The sequence below is a fragment of the Paroedura picta genome, chromosome 10, assembly GCF_049243985.1.
Source record: "Paroedura picta isolate Pp20150507F chromosome 10, Ppicta_v3.0, whole genome shotgun sequence".
Taxonomy (NCBI): Eukaryota; Metazoa; Chordata; class Lepidosauria; order Squamata; family Gekkonidae; genus Paroedura; species Paroedura picta.
Window position 1 is genome coordinate 14062406 of NC_135378.1, and position 23091 is coordinate 14085496.

The 23091-nt window shown below is 50.7% G+C and overlaps 1 protein-coding gene across 8 annotated transcripts in view; it reads right to left on the bottom strand.

Moving 5' to 3' along the window:
* The window catches only part of PROM1 (prominin 1), a 122145-nt gene that overhangs the window by 29131 nt on the left and 69923 nt on the right, over window positions 1–23091 (bottom strand). For all 8 annotated transcript variants that reach the window (XM_077301070.1, XM_077301067.1, XM_077301066.1 and 5 more), the window contains 6 exons: window positions 22817–22880; window positions 17023–17182; window positions 15649–15801; window positions 13132–13255; window positions 10246–10349; window positions 7059–7143 (listed from right to left, as the gene is read on the bottom strand). In XM_077301070.1, coding sequence (XP_077157185.1) covers window positions 7059–7143; window positions 10246–10349; window positions 13132–13255; window positions 15649–15801; window positions 17023–17182; window positions 22817–22880 — 690 coding nt within the window. The remainder of the gene's footprint in view (window positions 1–7058; window positions 7144–10245; window positions 10350–13131; window positions 13256–15648; window positions 15802–17022; window positions 17183–22816; window positions 22881–23091) is intronic.

The window sequence follows — 23091 nt, forward strand, 5'->3', positions numbered from 1 at the left end:
TTAAAATTTGAAACATTTCAAAACTAAGTAATACAAAAGCCATAAGATTATATTCAACAATCAGATTTAAAACATTTTCTAGATGACAAAAGTCCACCCGTGGTCATTCTTTAGAACCTCTTTAGTTGTTAGGGGAAACAGCTGCCAAGTTTTGTGCCCTAATAGTTACATGGCTGTTAAAAAAATATAATCAAGATATTTGCAGATAGGAGGCATCAGCCCTAGTCTGAACATTCGTTGATGGAGAGTTCCTTGGCTAAGCGTACTCTTCCCAAGTGTACTCTTCCCATCCCAATGAAGGTGTTTCAGGTATAGGCCAATTTTGCACAGAAAACATTCTGTGATTCTCTCCCTCTTCGGTTAATAATAACTGCACCACGCATTGTTCTTCTTTCCTATCATTTCCTTCTTTCCTACCTGCCTTAAACTCTCTAGAGGTAACAAGGTATTTTATTGAGCTCCCAAATGATGGAAAAGATTATCAGCAGGGATCATGGCTACAGTAACGTCACCTTTGAGGATCGGCGTGAACTGGCTCACGAACCTCTGTGATGAATTTTGGCAGGTTTGTGGTTTGCAAACTGAAATTCGCAAACTGCAGCTTGGCTGCAAACCTCCACAAACTTTAAGTCAGTTCATGGAGGTTTGTGGGGAGCAGAAAGTAGGGGTTTAAACCTCTGCTTTCTTCTCCCTACAGAAGCTGACAAAACAGCTGAGTAGCTGGGAGGAAGCTGTTTGTGTGGCTCAGTTGTATAGATCAGAAACAGCTGAGTCGCAACAGCCGCATACTCCCATGACTCAGCTGTATAGAGCTTGAAATAACTGAGCCAGGGGAGCAGGCTGCCCATGGCTCAGTTGTTTTAGGACTGAACCTCATTAACTGTCGGGAACCCGCTTGCTAACTGAAAAAACAGGGTGCCCCTTTGAAGAAAACGTCACGCCAGGCCTGGTGAACGATACAACAGGAACAAGCTTTATTTCAGCAACGTGGAGTCCGCTGGTGTGGAGTAAGAGCTTCCACCGAACTCCAGGTGGAAGCTCCCTTTTATACAAAACCCACCTCCTTAGGCTGTATTGCCCCACCCAGTACTTGCGGAGGGAACATGCTGATACAATCATGACTCATGCACATATGCGAGGTTTTCCGGGGTTCCTGATGGCCCATTTTCCTGGAACAAAGGGCCATCTCCGGGCCCTTGTCAAAAGGTGGAGGGGGACATTGAGGTTCTTTAGCGGCCATTGCCACCTCAACGATCGGGTGGGGCGCCCAGCTGCCGGCTTGCCTATGATCACCATGCCCTACCTCCGTGATCGCGGGCGCCTCTGATGGCGGGGTTCGGTCCCGTTCCCAAGCCACCAAGGACCGAACCACGACATTCTGCCCCCCCAAAGGTCCATTCTCCAACCCCCCGGGACGGCCAGGATACCGCTTGTGGAAACGTTCAGTGAGTCGGGGCGCAAGGACGTCCGCTGCCCAGACCCATTCCCGGTCCCCCAAAGCGAAGTCCTTCCATTCCACGAGGTACTGCAACTTCCCCCTGTGGAGTCTAGAGTCCAGGATATCCGCCACCTCGTGGTGCTCCCCCCCCGGCAGGACCTCGGGCGCTGGCGGGGAAAACACGGGGTGCCAAACGTCACCGTCCGGAGTTTTTTTTAGAAGGCTCACGTGAAAGACGGGATGGATGTGCCGGAGGTTCTTGGGGAGCTTGAGCTTGACCGAAACTTCGTTGATCGGGGCCAAGACCTCGAAAGGCCCCAAAAACCGAGGGCCTAGCTTCTTGCTGGGCAAATTCAACCGTAGGTTCCGGGTGGAAAGGTAAACTCGATCCCCCGGTCGGATCTCCTCAGCTGGTCGTCTCTTCCGGTCGGCGTCCTCTTTCTGCGCTGCCTTGACTTTGTGGAGCTGCTCCTGCAGCGACTTCCAGCAGCTCCCGGCACGCTTCCCCCACTCGCGAAGGTCGGCCGATTCCCGGGCGGGGACCTCTCCAAGCTCCGGGAAGTGTCTCAGGTCTGTCCCGTAGACGACGGCAAAAGGCGACATCTCCGTGCTGCTGTGGTCTGCGTTGTTGTACGCGAACTCGGCCAGGGGGAGCAGGGGCACCCAGGTGTCTTGATGATAGGAACCGAAACACCGCAAGTACTGCTCCAGTACTTGATTAACCCGCTCGGTCTGCCCGTCCGTCTGGGGGTGGTAAGCGGAGCTCAGCCCTTGCTCGATGTCTAACAGGCGCAGGAAAGCTTGCCAAAACCGGGACACGAATTGTGAGCCCCGATCGGAAATCACCTTGTCCGGCAGCCCGTGCAGTCGGAACACGTGATCCAGGAACATCCGAGCCAACTGTGAAGCACTGGGGACACTGGCGCAAGGAATGAAATGGGCCTGTTTGGAAAATAGATCTACCACCACCCAGATCACCGTTTTCCCCTTGCTGGGAGGCAAGTCTGTTATAAAGTCCATGGAGATCACTGACCACGGCCGGGTCGGGACCTCGAGCGGGTGCAGCAGACCTTTCGGCTTGCCAGCCCCCGGCTTGCAGGTCAGGCAGACAGGACAACCACTGACGTAAGCTTTTGTGTCCCGCCGCAGACTGGGCCACCAAAACCGCCGCCGGGCCAACTTCCAGGATTTTACGAAACCGAAGTGCCCGGCGGTCTTAGCATCGTGGCAGAGGCTGAGGGCTTCCCGTCGTAGCCCTTCCGGGACGTAGACAGCCTCCCCCCTCCGCCAGAGACCGGAGTCCAAAATCAAAGAGTCCCGGAGCTCAGCCAGCTCCTCGTCTGTCCCGTAGGCTGCCACTAGGCGGTCTCGGAGCGGGGCGGTCGCCGGGTCGGGCTCCCATTCCTCCCTGGCCCGACGCCTAGTGACGACCCCCCGTCCCAGCTGCTCCTCACCAAACACGGACCTGGTGCAGGGAGCGTACCCCTCCCCATAATGCGGCAGACGGGAGAGGGCGTCCGCGAGGAAATTCTCTTTGCCGGGGATGTGACCAAGCTTGAAATTGTACCGCGAAAAGAACTCCGCCCACCTCATCTGCTTGGCGTTCAGGGATCGCGGTTGCCGGAGCGCCTCCAGATTCTTGTGATCTGTCCAGACCTCGAACGGCTCCTCTGTTTCCTCCAGCCAATGCCGCCATTCAGTGAGGGCGAACTTAATCGCAAACGCCTCCTTCTCCCAGGTAGACCAGTTCCGCTCCGTTTCGGCGAACTTTCGTGAGAGGTAGGCCGCCGGCCTCAGCTGTCCCGCCTTGTCTCGCTGCAGGAGAATCGCCCCGGCTGCTGCGTCGCTGGCGTCGACTTGTACCACCATCGGCTGGGTTGGGTCGACGTGCAGTAGCGTGGGCTCAGACGCGAAAGCTTGCTTGAGGGCCAGGAACGCTGCCTCCGATTTCTCATTCCAGCCGAGCGCTGCGCTGGGCCGCGTGGCGCGAGGACCTCTCCCCTTGGTACCTAGCAAGTCCGTGAGGGGAGCCACTACGGAGGAGTATCTGGGGATGAAGCCTCTAAAAAAGTTAGCAAACCCCAGGAAGCTTTGTAGCTGTTTCCGGGTGCGGGGCCTTTCCCAGGCCAGCACCGCCTGCACCTTCTCGGGGTCCATAGCTATGCCCTGGGCTGAGATGCGGTAGCCCAAATAGTCCAGGGAGGGACGGTGGAATTCGCACTTAGCCAGCTTCACGTATAGGTGGTTTGCCAGCAGGCGCTTTAACACCTCCCTCACCAGGGTCACGTGCTCTTGGGGATCTTGGCTGTAGATCAGGACGTCATCCAAATAAACCACCACCCCCTGAAACAGAAGGTCCTGCAACACCTCATTAATTAGACTCATGAAAACCCCAGGTGCCCCGCTTAAACCGAACGGCATCACTTTAAATTCGAATTGTCCCAATTGACAGTTAAACGCTGTTTTCCACTCATCCCCCTCCCGGATGCGTACCCGGTAGTACGCCTCCCTTAGGTCCAGCTTAGTGAACAGAGTCCCTTTGCCCAGCCGGGCCAGCAAATCCGGGATCAGCGGGAGGGGGTAAGCGTTCCCCGCTGCGATGGCGTTGAGGCCCCGGTAGTCCTGGCACAGCCGTCGGGACCCATCCTTTTTCCGGACGAACAAGACTGGAGCTCCCATGGGACTGGAAGCGGGCCGGATGAAACCTCGGGCCAGATTTTTACCCAAAAACTCCCGGAGGTCCTTGAGCTCACCCTCACTCATCTTGTAGATGCGCCCTTTGGGTAGTACCGCCCCCTCTGGGATGTTGATAGCGCAGTCCGTGCGGCGGTGTGGGGGTAGCTCGTCCGCTTCCCGCTCGCTGAAAACGGCTGCGAGGTCTCGGTACTCTGGCGGGACCTCGGGCTCTGGTTTCTCCTGCTGCGCCGCCGCCGCTCCCCTGGGACGCGCCGCCGTCCTCTTGTGGCTGGAATTCTCGTGGGGGACCCGATGCCGTGCACCCACCGTCAAGTCGAACTTCAGGGTCCCCGCCCGCCAGTCCACCACGGGGTTGTGTTCCTTCAGCCAATCCAGGCCCAACACCGCCCGATATCCCGCTACGGGGACCTGGATCAGCCACCGCAGCTCTTGGTGGTCCCCTATGTGGATGGCGATAGGACCCACCTCCTCCCCGAAAGGTCCCCCCTGAATCGGGCTGCCGTCCATCTGGACGAAAACCAGGGGAACCTTCCGAATGCGCTTCGGTAGCCCCAAAGCCCGGGCTATCTGGGGGTGGACCATGCTGTGGTCGCATCCAGAGTCCAAAAGAGCCTCCCCCACCCAACTTAGTCCGTTCTCCGGGTTCCGGAGCTCTAAAATTACCACGTTCGGAGGTCGCGCCTCATGCTGCAGGGGTTTTCCCTCGCACCGCGGGACCTGCTGCCCGGCGCCGTCTACAGCAGGTCCTGGCCGTTTCCCGTCGCCTGGGCGCTTCCCGGTTCGTTGCGGAGGTCCTCCGCCCGGCGTGCCTGCTGGGGGCGTGTCGCACCTCCCCCCTGGGAGAGCCCGCGGTCCTCCCCCCCTTGCCGTTGGCACGCTGCTGCGAAATGTCCTGACCCCCCGCATTTCAGGCACAGACCTTCCCGGCGTCTCCTTTCCCGCTCGGGGTTCGGGGGTCGTTTGGGGCGAGAGTTGTCGGGGCCCGGTCTCGGCGCCTCGGCTGACCCGCCTTTGGCCTCCCGGGGGGGTGCGGCGGCCCAACCCAGGCTGGCTTCCAGCTTGGCGACCACAAAACACCACCCCTCCAGTGTAGACAGATCTTCTTCCGTCCCCTTGATCACGGCCCATTCCCTGAGCTTCGGGTTAAGGCCCTCCCGGAAGTACTCGATTTGGGTCTCCTCGTTCCAGGAGAACACCTTGCCTGCTTCCCTCCGGAAAATGTCTATATAGTCCATAACCCCCCTAGTACCCTGTCGAAGTCCCTTGATCCGACTCTTTGCCTTGTCCTCAGCCTGGGGGTCCTGGAATCGTCGGCGGAGCGCGACCACGAAGTCCTGCAGGTCCCGAGTTGCCGGGTCGCCGCGCTCGGCCAACCCTAGGTACCACTGACCCGCCTTGCCCTGGAGACACGAGGCCACCCCCCAGACCAAGTCCTCGGAGTCCTCATACCGGTCTCCATACCTCCGGGCATGCGTCAGCGCGTGGAGGAGGAACTGCGGGAGGTCGTCCGGCGTCCCGTCGAAACGCGCCTTAAGCTCTGGGGGGGAACGTTTTGGAGAGTAGTCCGACCCCCTCCGGATCCGGGATTCTCGGCGTCCGCCGTCTCGTCCTGCTCCGCTCCACCGGCTACCAACTTGCCCAACGACGCCGTGCCGCTCCCTGCCTTGCACGTCGCTCCTGCGTTGGTCCGGCTCTCGCCGCCCCGTCGGCTCACCCGCTCCCCCGAGATCCTCTGCTATCTCGCCTCTCCGCTGGCCGTCTCGCCTACTCGGGACTGAAAACTGCTCCGGGTCGGGGTCCGGGGCCCGCTCACCAGTACCGGGCTCGTCCTCGTCGCTGGAGACGTCCTCACTCGACGCGATCCCCTCCGCCGTTGTATTACCAGTCCCCCCGGGCCCGGCTCGAGCTTGCTCACGGGCTTCAGCTGCCTGCAAGCGCCTGGCCAAGTCCGCTATGGCCCGCCGCAGGTCCTCTAGGGATTCCTCAGGTCCTACCGGGCGAAGCGCCTGCCTCAGCTGGGTGTCCCAGGTTGGGGCCAACCCCCCAGACCTCGGCGCGCTCCCCGCCGTGCTTGGGAAACCCATGGCCCGGCGCCTTCCCTTGGCCGCCGCTGCCGAGGGTCTCGGGGTCCCGGACAGCTGCTCCTGGCCCCCCGATTTTCGGAGGAAATCTCCCGGGGACATTAAACTCATGTTCCCGGGGTTCGTGGGGGTCGAGACCGCCCCGTTGCTTGAAAACGCCATCTCTGGATCCGTCCCGATAAGCGCTCGGATGCGATGCCGACCCTGGAGTTCGGTGGGAAGCTCTTACGATGTCGGGAACCCGCTTGCTAACTGAAAAAACAGGGTGCCCCTTTGAAGAAAACGTCACGCCAGGCCTGGTGAACGATACAACAGGAACAAGCTTTATTTCAGCAACGTGGAGTCCGCTGGTGTGGAGTAAGAGCTTCCACCGAACTCCAGGTGGAAGCTCCCTTTTATACAAAACCCACCTCCTTAGGCTGTATTGCCCCACCCAGTACTTGCGGAGGGAACATGCTGATACAATCATGACTCATGCACATATGCGAGGTTTTCCGGGGTTCCTGATGGCCCATTTTCCTGGAACAAAGGGCCATCTCCGGGCCCTTGTCAAAAGGTGGAGGGGGACATTGAGGTTCTTTAGCGGCCATTGCCACCTCAACGATCGGGTGGGGCGCCCAGCTGCCGGCTTGCCTATGATCACCATGCCCTACCTCCGTGATCGCGGGCGCCTCTGATGGCGGGGTTCGGTCCCGTTCCCAAGCCACCAAGGACCGAACCACGACATTAACTCAGTTCGGTTCATGTGCAAGCTGACTGGGTTCATGGCTCAGTTTGTGGTTTGCCCAAAAACCAAGCTGCATTTTTGTGGTTCATGCCCATTCCAGCTGAATCAAACTTACCATGCTCACGTTCAAAAATTCATAGATATTAAACAGATTTTCTAGGCGCAGTGAGGGGTAGATCCCTTTGTTCTCTTTGCAGTCACTACAGAAACACATAAAGAACACATTCATTAGGGCAACCAATTTTAAATGGGAACATTTCCCACTAAAAGCCCGAGACCATTTCTGCATGGAGGTGGATAATGTGCACCACTTCCTACTTGCAAATACGCAATTGTAAATCGCGCATTTGGCCACTTACTGACGCGAGACCTCCTGCCATCTTGTCGCAGCTTTTCCCTTCCTGACAAGGCAGCAGAGAAGATGGAAGCATGGACAACCCGCAGGTTTCCCACCCAATCCTTGGGTTGTCAATTAACATAAGCCACCAATTCCCTCTCAGCGGTGGTTTGGGGGACTGAAACATCCCTACCCTCCCCTGAGTCCCAAAATTAATTTTTTTTTAAAAGAAAATTTCGTGTTGCTACAGGATCATGCCACATTTTTCAAGATTTCTTTTCAGGATTATTTGTATAATGGTCTCAATTTACATTTGAGTAGATTTCTGATAGGCTAGCTATGGTAAAGGGACCCCAATGATTGTGTGTTCACAATAAATATTAAAAATATAGAACACAGAAACCATGCTAATAGGGAAAGGTCAGCTTCACCAAACGATCCCTTCTTTCCCTGTTCATGCCCTACTGCCAGAAAACAGAAACACAAATGTGTTTGAGATAGGGTTGCTGCCTGCTCCCAATATTACTGTGAACACTGAAGAGAACAGGGCAGTACATTTTATCTCCACTGATACACAGGCATGTGGCTTTGTGGTCCCGTAGCAACACGGACCATGGCATTTAAAAAAAATTAGCTTACACCTCGTTGTGCACTGCAACAAGAAAGGGGAAGCGGATTCTCCTGCTCTCCCTCAATGAGGGGCAAAGGGGATGAAAACTCGAGCTATGGGTTGCTGCCGATGTCATGAGGAAGCAGCATTAAAATCCGCGAACAATAAGAATCCGGGCAGAGGGAAATTCCTTGTGCAGAAATGGTCAGAATTTAAGATGCCAATTGTCGAGATCCATTTTTCAGATATAACAACAACCCCATTCTTTCTTCAGCAGCAGTTTCCAATGCCACTTTCTTTTAAAGACAGAAAAGCATCCCAAGCATTTAACAACTCAGCACAGAGACAGAAACAGAGACGGGTCATCCAAAGGTGGGAAAGCCGAAATTCTGGTGGACACACTCAGATGTTCTCTGGATAACAGCTATAGACTAATATGTGTATTTCTCAGAACAGTAGCAACAAAGCTTTGGGTGAAAGCCATCAATTAATCCTGCAATTAATGAAATATGTTCAAAAATGTGCAGATGGCAAAATGCAAGCTGCAACTTATTAGGAGAATCAAAGGAAGCTCTTAATGGTTTTTCTATTTATACAATTTGGGTATAAAAACATGTTCCTTGATAAATAATGCTGACTACCAAAGGTGCCCAGATGTGGGACCCTGGAAGTAGGTTTGCCAACCTCCAGGTGGGGCCTGGAGTCCTCCCTCTTTTGCAACTGATGTCTGAATGACAGAGATCCATTCCTCTGGAGAAAATGGCTGCTTCGGAGAGTGAACTCTGTGGCCTTGTAGGTCACACCCTTTTCAGGTCCACCCTCCAAATCTCCAAGTATTTCCCATCCCAGCTCTGTCAACCCCAACCGAAAGGAAGGGCTGTACACAAACAACAGACACACAACAGCTTCCGTCTTTTCCCAGCCTGGTGTCAGACAGCCTAAAACTGAAATCCATACATGGCTTTTCCAAAACAAAGTTGGTATCAACCCTGCCTTTCAAGATGACAACTAATTTTGCTTCCCCCCCCCCCCCAGTAAGTATTCAGTTCATATAAAGCCGCCTCATTGCTTGAACTGGAGCCATGCATCGTATTTGATACGTCTTGAAGGTGCTTATTCTCCAAAACAATTTGAGCTGTAAGGGTTACTGTATTTAAAATACCATTTGAAATTACCAAATGGAATGAAAAAGGGAGATAAAATTAAGAGCTGCCTCCCATTCTCCTAGTAAGTGGCAGCTTGCATTTTGCCATCTGTACATTTTGTATTTGATGAACCGTCTCCTTCAACGAAGAACCAGCGAATGCTGGCAGGGGCTCCTGGGAATTGTAGTCCATGGACATCTGGAGGGCCGCAGTTTGACTACCCCTGATCTAAACAGACACTTTCTCATTCAAGTTGTACACTATAATCCTACACACGTATCAAGAGGACTCAAGCAGGAAAAACGTGTGCAGCAGATAAATCCAGTTCTTTGCTCAGCCTTTTGAATGTCTTCCAAGGTATACAAGAAGATGTCAGGCAAGTTTTCATTTCACACAATTGCTCTAATATCATTTCACAAAATTGCACTTGTTTGTAGACAGCCTTTTAAAAACCATTAGCCCACTACTGCAATTTTTCTCTCACTATAACTGTGGACATACACCGTGGTGTGCCTCTCTAGGAATCAATAATCACTCATTTTAACCTTTTGCTGAACCGGAACACAGAACAGGGGTCGCCAAACTGTGGCTCTCCAGATGTCAATGGACTACAATGATCATGAGCCCCTGACAAGTGGTCATGCTGGCAGGGGCTCATGGTCATTGTAGTCCACACATATCTGGAGAGCCACAGTTTGGCCACCCCTACACAGAATGTGCTCTCTTGTTTCAGGAGAAACCCTTGCTAAGATTTCAAGTCAGACAAAGGGTTAAAAAAAATGAGCAAATTATAGATTCCTAGGAGAATTTCTAGCCATAAATCCCAAGATTAAAAGCATCAAAATGCTGCAAAACAAAGACGGCCTCGATTTCGGGGAAGGGTCCCAAAGCTGTGGAGTGGGGACTTCTGCACCCCCATTTTCTCCCTTCACCTTTCTGCACCTCCATTTTTCTCCCCCTGCAAAACCCCCATGAATTCTGTATCTCGCATGCTTGCACAGGGATGCATACTTAAAACAAGGCAGGCACTGACCGCCTTCTTCCTTCCCCTATTAAGAGAAACTGTGAGCGCAAGAAGGGAGCCCTCTCTCCGGCCTACCAGGCCCCATGCGGGCTACAGGTTTACCTACCCCTGTCAGCTTTCAAACAATTTCATGGGGGACATCAGTCAAAGAAAACTTAATTGCAGGACAAAACCCGAACGAGTTACCTGTAAACTTTTTCAAATGTCAAGTTAATATTTGGATTTTTAAGAATAATGCCAGAAAGATAGTATTTCCAGTGCTGATTCAGCAAATAGGGAGTATCCAGGACCTGGAACACAAGAGCACAATTCAAGCTTTCTCCACATTTAAACCCTGGCAGCTTCAATCACATGCAAAATATAAACATTTCTGCCAAAGTCTCCCCATCCACCATGCCCCCCCCCTTTTCTATGGTTGTGAACAGGGCCTGGCCTTAATGCATGACGTTTCCCTGGAGCTCTCTCAAAAAGAGCTCGATGGAGGGCAGCTCTCTGTCTCTGCTCTTCACAATATTTAGGCAGACTTTGTTATCACAATGTGGTCCAGTTTCACAAACTACTCCCTTCCTCAGCTGCTGCTGACTAAGGGAAGTAAGCATGCAGAACATTTTTCAGGGGAAGGTGGAAGAAGAAGAAAAATCTACTCTGGGGTCGCCTCTGTCCAGTATTATGGGCTCTTCTGCCTCTTCCTCCTCTTCATTTTCACGTCCTTATAACTTTGGAGGCCTTTTTCCTGCATGCAATTTGCCCCCTCTAGTGGTCAATTTGATGTGACATTGCTGTGTACCTGACCAAGTAACAGCAGCTACCTCCAGCTTGGACATCGCTGAAGTTACAAAGCTTGATGAGGGGGGCATATCAGAAAGGAAAGAGGGGGAGGGTGCCTCAAGGAAGGAATACCAGTGAAAGGTGGGCTTCTCTGCTCATCTGCTATTCCTTCTGCAGCATGGCCTTGGCACTCAGCATCAGCTAGGCTCCGCTTAACTGCAGCTAGCAGGAGGAGCCCGAGAGCACACACGTGAAGCTACTTTATTCTGATCCTTGGTCCATCAAGATCAGTACGGCCTATGTAGACTGAAAGAGGTGCTTCAGGGCCTCAAGTCTTTCTCATCACTTACCAATCTGGGACCTTCTGCATGCAAAACAGAGGTTCTTCCACAGAACCATGCCCCTCCTCTAGATCTGGAACACCTCCTGCAAGGTCCTAATTTGTAGGACTGTCACACTTGCTGATCTTTATCCCTGTTGCTACTTTCATATCTCTCTCTCTCTCAGCAAGGACACTTAACATATCCCATCCTTACTTCCCAACTAAAAAACCCCACTTACAGATAGGACCAAGTAAGTCACTGAACCAGTAATTGCAGAGCTTTAATCTCACCTGTATTCTGAACTTCACATGTAAGGCTAGGCAAGGATCACCCCCTCCCCCTCACTGGCCTTAAGCCTACACCTGCAATATGGGCCTAATAACAATGACCAACCATTTAGGTCCAATGCAGAGATAGAGGGCTTTTCCGCATTCTCGTTTTCTTTGCTTGAAAGTTCCCATTTCTTCGGGGTTTCTGTTCTACATTGTTTTTTCCTCCCTCTAGTGGCCAATTTTATATTAAAGGTAAAGGTAAAGGTATCCCCTGTGCAAGCACCGGGTCATGTCTGACCCTTGGGGTGACGCCCTCTAGCGTTTTCATGGCAGACTCAATACGGGGTGGTTTGCCAGTGCCTTCCCCAGTCATGACCGTTTACCCCCCAGCAAGCAAGCTGGGTACTCATTTTACCGACCTCGGAAGGATGGAAGGCTGAGTCAACCTTGATCCGGCTGCTGGGATTGAACTCCCAGCCTCATGGGCAAAGCTTTCAGATGGCTGCCTTACCACTCTGCGCCACAAGAGGCTCTTTGTAATTTTATATTACGAAGGATTATAACCGGCATCTCTTCTTGCGGATTTAAACTGCAGGTTTTTATGCTGGACATAAATCATTGTAACCTCAAATCAACCACTAAAGGGAGCAAAGCACAAGTGGAACAGAGCCCCTTCCCCAAGAAGCAGGAACTTACCAGCAAGGAAAATTGAAATGTAGAAAAACCAAATCTTTAACCGCTCCTGCGGTTAAATAAAAGAGTAAGGCCACCTGGGGAGGAGTTAGGGCGGGCCCTGTCTAGGATAAAAACTCAGAGGGCCCAAGCAGGAGCCGCAAAGCGGCTCCTGATTGGGCCCTCCGAGTGTCCATCCAGGGCCAAGCAGCCAATGGGGAGTCACGCGAAACGCCTTCCTATTGGCCCCTCACCAGGACAGACCAAAATTCCATTCACCCAGCCCAGTCTGGCTGCCAGTCTGCTCCTGACCACCGCAGGGAGAGGAGGTCAGTAGGGCTGCCAAGGGGGGTGAGAACAGAGGCTGTGCCAGCCCTTTTTGCGCCAAGGCTGTCCTAACTGCCATGTCCAACTGCAAATTGCCTCAGAACCCTGATAGAGCTGGCAGGAGGCTGCAGAGTGCGCTCCTTCCCCTCCCTCCCTTCAGGCCTGCTGCGAAGGAGCCTCTGACAGGCCCTGACTGAGGGGAGGGAGGCCTTTCCAAGAGCAACGCAGGGGAGCGTGAGGGCCTTCCTTTTGAGGGGGGGGGATTTTCCCTTCTGCCAAACAGTTGGCTGACAGGGAGGCCACAGAAAAGCCCCTTTTCACTTAAAATACTGCTCTGGCCAGGGGTTAGACACAGCCAAGCCATGTGTTTTTCTTCTTTGCGACCCTCTGCAGGTTTGAGGAAACTGCACAGCGTTATTCTGCAGAGGTAACTGGCTCTTTTGTCTCCTGTTTCATCTGCACAACAACCCTGTGCAGTAGGCCTCAACATTCAACCCCTTGCCCTTACAGACTGGACAACTACTCGCCTTCCTCTTCCCACTGCCAAGCTCTAGCGCCCGTTGTATTCTTGGAGACAACGGGCTTTGCCCCTAGTAAGTTTATAAAAAGAGTCATCAATATGTATGCAGAGATTGGTTGATTTCATAGTCCGATGTGGAAGATGGCGCTTTGTGGTGGATCGCTGAATGATCTGGACTGGAGGGCCTTACTTTGAATAATGCCTTGTCTTCAAAGGGCTCGCAGACCAACTTCTCCACATTTCCGCCCGTAACAAAAGCGACCACGACTATCAGCATCAGAGCCCAGGAGAAGAGGAAGCTGAAGCCCACGCCCCTGAAGGACACCAAACGAATGGAGCTGCTTGAGACAAAGGCAAACTGAAACCCAAGTGCCCAGATATTATCATGACAACACGGCGAAAACCAAGCATTTCAGAGAAACAAGCAAGAGAAGCATTTCCACTGCAAGCAAGCCAGCTGTTACACAAACCCCCAAAGGTGAAAACAAAAGATAGATGGTGCTTCCAAGTAGGGTTGGGTGCTTCGGTGTCCGAAGCGGCCGTTCGCTCCCAACGCAGCCAGCGCCATGGCGCTGGCTGCGTCGGAGCGAACGGCCGCTTCGGACACCGAAGCACCCAACCCTACTTCCAAGTGACACATAAAGCTGACATTAAGCCTCAATATGAACGAACTTGGTTTGTTTGTTGCCCGAGCATGCTCCCAAATGGGGCGCAATGAAGGAATCCAGGCTGAAAATTTAACTCCGGTGACCTGCTAGGTGTGTGGCTAAACCGCAGCAAGAATTCCCTCCACAAACTGGGTTTTTAAACCCAAATTAAATCTTGGTTAAAAATTCTGGTTCCTGCAGAGAATACCAACTCTAGTTCAGCTGCATGCTTGGATCCATATGTCACAGGTAGTGAGCGGAGGTATGAAATTAGCTGAAATTAGCTGTTGAGGGCCGGGTGGAGACAGCAGAATGACTACACTCCTGAAATTCTCAGAGCAAAGAAACTGTATAATTCTGGAATTTCAGGATGCAACAGGATGAAGGAAAACTCACATAGTGGTCAGAGTTTAATCTGAGTTCAAATCCTCACTCAGCCCACCTTGGGCTAGTCAGTCTAACCTACCCCACAAGGCTTGGGGTCACGATAAAATGGTGAGGGTGATAAACCATAAGTTTAGTCATTGAAATGACGTGCATGCTGCCCTTCAATCGAACTTAGATTCCCCAAGGCAACAAACAAACAGCTCAATTTAAAAATATAGATATAATGACGTATTCCCCCCTGATCTCCTTGGGTGAAGCAGAGTTAAAATGTACTAAATTCATGACAAGTACAGTGAAAATCTGCAGAATTCGAAAGGCGAAGCACACCGGCCATTTTTTGACATGCAAATCAAGACACAAGACAGTGACTTCCCTCCCCTCTTTTATAGAAATTCTCCCCAAGTCAGCTCCCCCCCTCCCCCCACTTCTGGGACCGCACATAGATTTTAAAATGCCTTTTTAAAGGCTCTTTTTATATTGTGATTAGTACAATCTGTTAAAGGCTTTTAACTCTCCAACTGGTTTAAAAAGTATTACTTGACAGCCCTGTCTTCCCCACGGCAACAAGGGGCCTGGGGCCTGTGTTCCCCTATGGAAACGAGCCTCTTAGGTGCACTGCGTGTATTTTAATGCCAGATGCTCTACCTCCTGGATAAACATGAAGGTGACATCGCATTACATGGCAGGAAAACAGGGCTCTCCATGCTGGAAACGCCCAACACCAAGCTGCATCCACTCTTGAATCTGACAAACACACTCTTTAGCAAACCCCTTACACTTGGGGAAAATGAGAGCAGCAGATTCAGCTCTTCCCTCCCATTCCTTTTCCATGGAGTGTGAATTCAACAAGGCCACCGCAGACCAGACAGCTGAGCAGAAAGCCACTCTGTCTTCCTGGCTCCTCCCCAGGTTAGTTAAATTAAAAAAAAATTAAGTCTCCCCACACACACACACAGTGGAGTAACCCCTCTGGGACTCTGGAGCAACCCTGGTTGAGAATGACTGATCTAAACCAATGGTAAACTCTTGCAACAGCAAGAGAATCTGTCAGAGGAAAGGTGATGAGGCAAAGATGAAAAAATTATCTAGGGACTGTGTTAGAAACCCATTTCTATTTCTAAGGCTAATATAAAGAAGAGACTCCATTATAATATGTATGAAAGTACCAATTTTCCCCTGAGGACAATCGCAAAGGAGCTGCGGAAAGCTCCTTAAATTCATGGGAACTCTGTGTTAATCTAAGATCATTTGCAGTAACTTACTTTCAGTGTAGTGTGCCTTTCATATGCTATGCCTGTGCAGCTCTGCCTCATTATCTTAAAGAATTCAACAGTCTAGACCAGGGGTAGTCAAACTGCGGCCCTCCAGATGTCCATGGACTACAATTCCCGGGAGCCCCCTGCCAGCGAATGCTGGCAGGGGCTCATGGGAATTGGAGTCCATGGACATCTGGAGGGACGCAGTTTGACTACCCCTGGTCTAGAATGAGAGCGTGGAAGTTTTTACCTTCAGCAAACCCAACAGGAAGAGAAAAGTCAATGCCATGCCTGAAGAACAGACCTGTGGCACTCGCAGGCTTACACGGCGCATGGGGAAAACTGGCTTGCCCCCAAAGGTTTTGCTTCTCTTTGGATTCTCGCTCAGGTGAGACGGGAAAGGAGTAAAGGACTCACGCCATCAGGAGGTTTCCTCCGGTGTTGGAGATGCAGCCTCTTGTGGTGGGGGTGGCGTTCTTGTCATAGCCGCAGGTCCCACACAACAGTCCCAGGCAGTAAAAGACGACGATGAGAATCACCGTGCAGCAGAGAATTAAGCAGCACAGCCACCTGGTCAAAACAACAGGAGACAAGATCAAGAATGGTGCAGGGCAGGATGCAAAGCAGCCGTCTCGGAAGAGTTGGCCAAGAAAGACACACAGAAATCCAAAGAACTCTGGAATATTTTGAATCATGCCAGTCCCGTTTCTAACGCCAGCAAAATAGGCGAGGAATACAAAAATAGGCACAGCTCCCAAGCATCCTTGTCCCACCGGTATGGGTTGCCCAGGGGTAGCACGGAAGGTTGAGTCCTCATTGGAGAAAGACACCAAACCCCAAGCCTCCCCAAAGGGACCCAGAGCCAACACCCGCACCACTCTCTGGCCAGAAGGGCCCCCCGGCCTGGGGCACCAGCATGGAACTGCCCATGATCAGAGCCACCCCCCCCCAGTCTCCTGAAGCACCCCAGGAGCACGACCCAGGCACAGGCCAGGCACAGGGGAACACGCCTCACAGCCAGAGGCCTCCCCTCTGGTAAAGAAATGCTAGGAGAGACTGATAAGCCCCTGTGGGAGTTCCTCGCGAGTAGAGGGGCTCACTCGGCTTGTGAGGAAGATCCTAAACTGGGCCACCAGGGAAGCTGCAGCCAGTGGGGGATCAACATGTCCTCAATCTTGCTAACTAGCCCCCACTCCCCCAGTTGCCTGGCTTGCCTGGCACCCATTCTTGTCGCTACCCGACCTTGGCCTGCTTTTGGACTCTGCCTTGAGAATACGTGGCCTGACCCTCCGACTGCCTTCTGCTGTTACCTTTGGCCCATGCTCCTGAGCCTTGTGAACCCCTGCTGTCTCATCTTCTAGGCAGCAAATGAGGTCTAAAAGGGGCAGGCAGGCTAATCTCCTGTGAGCTGGCTTGGCAGATTTCTGCTCATGATTATTCTTTTGGGCTATTATTGCTCCATCAGAAGATCTGTTTCAGTTTATACTTCGCCTCCAGGGTAAGTTTAACCACATTTCAATCCCTCACTGTTCTTTTTTTTGTTGGTTGGGGCCTGTACATTTCTAGGGCACTTCAAATTGGCAGACTGATTTGATTTACCCGGAAATGCCGCTGCGTCCGGAGCCCAGAAATCTGTCCAGTTTCACTGTAGATTTCACTACACGAAAATAACTTTCCTCAAACAGGCCACTGTTGTCCAATTCAATCGGGAGAGCGGTCATTTCACTGGAGCCCTAGAAGTCGAGGCACAACCAGACTCTGCCTGCCATCCCCAAAATGTTGTGCACGTACCTGTAGAAGTCGTACTGCTCCAATAAAGGGAAATAATCCTCAACGTAGGTCTCACTCTGAGTAAGATATAAACTGAAGTCTGACAGGATCTTCTGGACATTACGTGTTTTAGTCAAGGCTGTGAGATTGGAGCCAATGGCTTCCAGGACATTTTTGATATCTGGGGGGGAAAAAACGAACCCGAGGATAATTCTCACATAGCAGCATGAGATAAAGGGATGCATTAACAAAGGACTTCCCGATTCGCAGCCACATGAAGCATAGCACAGCATGAAGGGAAGCAAGCCACAAAGACAGCTCCAGTGGAAGAGAGCACTTAAGCACATGCAACCAAACGTGGGGCACACTCAAACACTTATGCATGTTGATATGAGCCGGAATTTGGTACTTCTGCATGTTCTCGGGTTGGGTGCTTTGGCGTGCTTTGGCCGCTTCGGCAAATGCTGATCTGGGTGACACAGACTAAGCAGGGTCAACCCTGGTTAGTAGTTGGATGAGAGACCTCCAAGGAACAGCAGGGTTGTGAGGTGGAGACAAGCAGTGGCAGACCACCTCTGAACATCTCTTGCTTTGAAAAATCTGTGAGGTCACCATAAACCAGGTGTGACTTTATGGCAAAAAAGAGAACAATGTTACTTTGAAACCTGTGAACTAGTGCTCCCAGTGGTGAGAAGGCTCCTTCTCTCTCTCCACATGTGGCAGATCACAAGGTGGAATACTGCCCAGGAGGCAGGCGAGAGATTTGCCTCTATAGAAACTCAGACGTCCGGGAGAAGGAAGCTAATCCGCCCTTCCCCGACAGGTGAGTATGGGGATGCCGGACCCCTGCTGTGGCTAGGGAACCCCCGCTTTGGTGTTGCTCCCCACACTTTGGAGGGTTTCAGAAAGCAGGGGGATGTCCCCATCCAGAAATAGCCACTTTGATTGCAATCCTTACCCCCTCAGGCCTCCCCCACCACCCACTCTCTCCTGCACTCACTGGGATCAGGAAGAAATTGGGATCAGGAAGAAATCACCTGGAAGTGATGTCAGCATGCTGGAGTTGTGACACTCTGGGTTTTGGGCAAAACTCTATGGTTTGAAGCCATTTTTTTTAACCATAGAGTTTCTCCAAAAGGCAGAGCATCACCCAAAATTCAGAAGGCTGAGATTTCCCCCAGGGAGTTGCAAACAGGTTCACAAAATATAAGCCCTATCAGACAATAATAAGAACCATACAGAATTGCAGCTTTGGTCTTTCTAACTAAAGTTTTCTTAAATGGGGGTTTTGTGCCTAGAGATGGTTATGAAACCCTGTTAAGCAGATTTCTCAATCAAATGTTGATGTCCTGCCATACACCCCCCCCCCAATTGGCAATCATACAACAAGCTTTCCAAAAAGCAGTATGCACTTTTGGGTGTTTTTATTTTTTAACATGAACACTAGGGATATCTACTTAAAATTCCATATGTGACCCCAAAATACAGTCCCCCCCCACAACCCTCCCACACCAGTGCATTGCTAACTACAAACCAAAAAGATAACAGGGAAGCGGGGCTATTAAAAAGCATCAAGAACTAACAATTTTGGATGGATTATTGTTAGTTCCCCTCTCCCAAAAGAAGCTGTGCACTTTTGCAACACAGAACCAAAAGAACAGAAGCTTCTTTAAATTAGTCTTATCATTAAAAAAGAAACTGCTCAGAAGGCTCAGAAAGGGCCTTCTGTTACTTTGTTGTTTACATTGTAACATGTGGATGCACTTTTCTACAATCTCCTATTCTCAGGATTTCAGAAGTACCGGATAGATGTGAGATTTAAGAAGCCTTCTCCCCAGGGTTCAGGTACTCCTGGGAAACGGGGAGAAGCATCCTAGCTTTAATCCTCAGGCCTTGCTCCTCAAAGATGCTGGAAACTGGACAGAAGACTGTTGGAGGGAAACCTCTGGATTAAAGATTGGGAGGAGCTGGAGGAAGCCCCTTTATCCCCAGCTGCATCCCTACCTAACCTAGCAGGAGATGTTTGAGCGGCATTCTGACAAAGAGAGCCTGCAAAAGGGTCACAAAATCCTCTGCCCGTAAAAAGCAACAACAAATGTTTCTTTTTTTAGATTCTAGGGATCTGTCACAACTTTTGCCGTCAAGATACTCTGCAATATACTCTTCCTTTGAGAAGGACATTCAAAATTCTTGGGATGGGAACCCTGGATAATCTCATCTAGAAAAAGCCAAGGACATCCACTGCTTATAATTGTTGTAAACCTGACTGCTGCCAAGTTTTTGGTTTTTGAAATGACACAATGAAGCGGTCTAAACACAGGGCACAACCCCAAACCAGACAAAGACAGATGTAATGTCCATTCCAGATTCACGGAGAAGAACCCCTGCAGTCTCAGAGTGAGAGTATCTACGTGATAACTGACACACCCGTGAATCAAACGGGGGTTCCGATGTCAGTCTTGCTTTCTCCCGATGCTCTGGCAGGCTGTCTGCTTTTTATTCTTTGAATAAAATAATCATTTGAACTGTTATTTGCAGCCTTCTCACAATTTAAGTGCAAAACTGCTTTGGCAATCCAGGTACGTAACATCCAAGTTCCACTGGGAGGTCAAAATGGCACTCTTCCCCCAGGCATAAGCCTAAGGTCAGGACATCCCCCCACCCCTGAATACCCTACATCAGGGGTAGTCAACCTGTGGTCCTCCAGATGTTCATGGACTACAATTCCCATGAGCCCCTGCCAGCAAATGCTGGCAGGGGCTCATGGGAATTATAGTCCATGAACATCTGGAGGATCACAGGTTGACTGCCCCTGCCTACACCACCCAGATATACTGGGCCGAAGCATCGGGATAGAGCTTTATAATTTATTGCCATAATTTTATATTCTGATTTTAACTTTGTTGTAGAAATGTACCCACCACCCCAAGCCTGGATGCAGAGGGGGGTGGATAATAAATCGAATAAAGCATCATCACAGGAACCTCAGCCAGGGTCCACAGCAAAGGGTTTTCTCTACCCAAACTAATCAAGCATGACCCCACCGTGGCACAAATGCAGCGCTTGGGATTTCAGAGCTTAGATCGCAAAATAAGTTTGAATCATGTATGAACAGGGCATGTACATTACATCTGCTTTTATCTGAAGCAAACACCCTGGAGTTGCACCGATTTCAAAGGGTGAATTAAGAACATGCTCTGTTCTGTCACTGAAAACAAGAACTCATATACAGAAAAGGACACGATGGGGAAAGCTTAATGACTTAGTGCATATCAAAAGTGACCGAGGAACCAGTGAATGTGCATATAACATTTCCCAGGATAAATTACTTAAATTAAAAAGCATAGCATTCATTTGCCTGAAAGAACTACACATAGACTGTGCTTTATTTTTAGCAAACTTACAAGGAACAGCTGCATATATTTGCAGAAACAGGTCCACAATGCAAGAATAAAAATTAAAAGAGGTTAATACATATTCTGGGGTTCGGAGGACACCCACCCAGTCCAGTTGCCCACACCTTCCTAGCGCTTATGGGTTTAGGTCTGCCGTGCTTAAAAGATACAAGAAGCAAATTCAATATTAAAACAATTATCAAGCTGGGAGGAGCCCAATGGAAGCTTATGGGGCTAAATACAGACTCTGAACCCTCGCTGGACGCTGAATGCATCATCCAATGTTAATGGTGTGTGTTTTGTGTTTTAAGGAGGGTTGTGTAGTGTTGCTCAAAAGGGAGAGAAGAATCATTTCAAGTTGTAGGAGTTAAGACGTTGCACCAACGAATGTTGGATCTTTCTTTTGAACTGTAGATGCCACGTGTATGTGGGCATTCCTCTGTAAATGTGCAAGTAATGCTACTGAATTGGGTTACCAATAGGGTTGGGCACTCTGGCGTCCAAAGTGGCCATTTGCACCCAAAGCAGCCAGCACTGCGTTGCGGGGAGGGGGAGGTACGGGTGTCGACGCACCAGTCGGTGCACACACGCCTCCGTGTGTGTGCCAATTGGTACGTCGGCGCTTGTACCTCCCCTCCCCTCCCCCATGACGCAGTGCTGGCTGCTTCTGCCACTTTGGACGCTGGAGCACCCAACCCTAGTTACCAACCTTCAGGTAGGGCCTGGAGATCTTCCACTATGACAACTGATCTTCAGAAAACAGAGGTCAATTACCCTGGAGAAAATGGCAGCCTTGGAGGGTAGGTTGTATGCCATTGTACCCTGTCAAGGTCCCTCATCCCCTCATCCCCAAATTCCACCCCCAAAATCTCCAGATATTGCCCAACCAACTTGAGATATGAGGTCCTCATGATTAAGGAACAAGACTCTATTGAAAAGCTTGGACTTCGTGAGCGTCAACGGTGGGACCCAGGTGCTGGAAGCAGAGGCCCAAACCCCAGGCCACCTGTTACTGAAGGTGTTGCCACCAGCGACAAGCCCTGGTGGTTTCTTTCGGCCACGGTTTGTCTGCACAGATGGCAAGCAGGGATAGAGTGGAGGTCGTGTGTAGAAGTCACCCTCTCCCACGTATCTCTTTGATCGGCACCAATATTTTCTGTTCCATCTCCCACTTCTATATGCACAACAGTAGGCCTTTGCTTAGAATCACGGAATTGGAAGGGTCCACAGAGGCCATCTAGTCCAGTCACCCCTTTCTAAGCAGTCTGTAGTTAGCACTCCTGCCAGGAGAGTGTGACCCTCCTCTGGGATGTTGTTTAGGTAATTCCCCCTCAAGTCCCCCTTCCCCAACATAATTATTTTCTGAGGGCATAATGTGCTCATAGATGACATCAAAACCACAAGCTGTCAGAGTCCCACTGTATACTGCACTGGTCAGACCTCAACTAGAATCCTGTGGGCAGTTCTGGAGGCCTCATTTCTCAAAGGACGTGGACAAAAATTGAGAGGGTTTAGAGGAGAGTGATTAGGATGATCTGGGGCCAAGGGACCAAGCCCTATGAGGAAAGGCTGAGGGACTTGGGAATGTTCAGCCTGGAGAAGAGGAGGTTGAGAAGGGACATGATTGATGTCTTTAAGTATTTGAAAGGGTGTCACTTGGAGGAGGGCAGGGAACAGTTTCTTTTCGCAGCAGAGGAGAGAACTTGCAGTAATGGCTTTAAACTATGTAGGGAACGATATCTGCTAGGTATAAGGGGAGGAAATTTCACAGACAGAGTAGTTCAGCCTAAGTAGTTCAGCCTAAGGAGACTGCTCACTGGCAGTCTTCAAGCAGCGGCTGGAGAGATCCTTCTCCTGGATGTTTCAGGCTGATCCTACATTGAGCAGGGGGTTGGACTTGAGGGCCTGCATGGCCCCTTCCCACTCAAGGATTCTAGGAGTCTAGTTCAGCAGTGGAATGGGCTGCCTAAGGAGGTGGGGAGCTCCCCCTGACTGCGGTCTTCAAGCAGAGGCTGGGCAGATCCTTATCCTCGATGCTTGAGGCTGGTCCTGCCTTGAACATGGGGTGGGACTTGATGGCCTATGTGGCCCCTTCCCACTGTAGGGTTCTATGAGTCTAGAAATTTCCTTAGCCAACCTTGGTCAATAAACACACTCCAGTTTCATTTTTTAAAAGATTAACAATATTGTGATAATATAACAACAATGCTTGGCACAAATCATTCAGACAATCTTTTGGCAAGTCACTTGATATTTAAATGCCAATGCAGATGCTGTTTATATTTAACAGTGTTTGTTTGTTTTATTCATTTCAGAGGCAAGGACTTTGCTAATAAAAGCTAGATGAATACCAAGACACCAGCTCACGCAAAGCATTTAAACTATCACAGCTAGATAACGAATTCTTTGATCTTTCTCACCTGATAAAATGTTCTTCGTTTGATTGAGCACCAAATCGGGAGTGTCGTTAAATGCTGCATAACCCTAGAATTAAAAATGGAGATGTCCAAGCGCATCTTGGGGAGAAAAAGGTCAAGCCAACAACTGTGCAGTCAACACATTTTTAGGTTAGGTGGCTACAAAGGGAAGCTGGAACAGACACCAAGAGTCAAGATTTCAAGCCAACTTCCCACCCCCCAGTCTGATTACCGACGTCCTTTCTTAGAGCTAAGTCACACATCCGCAAACACTCTGT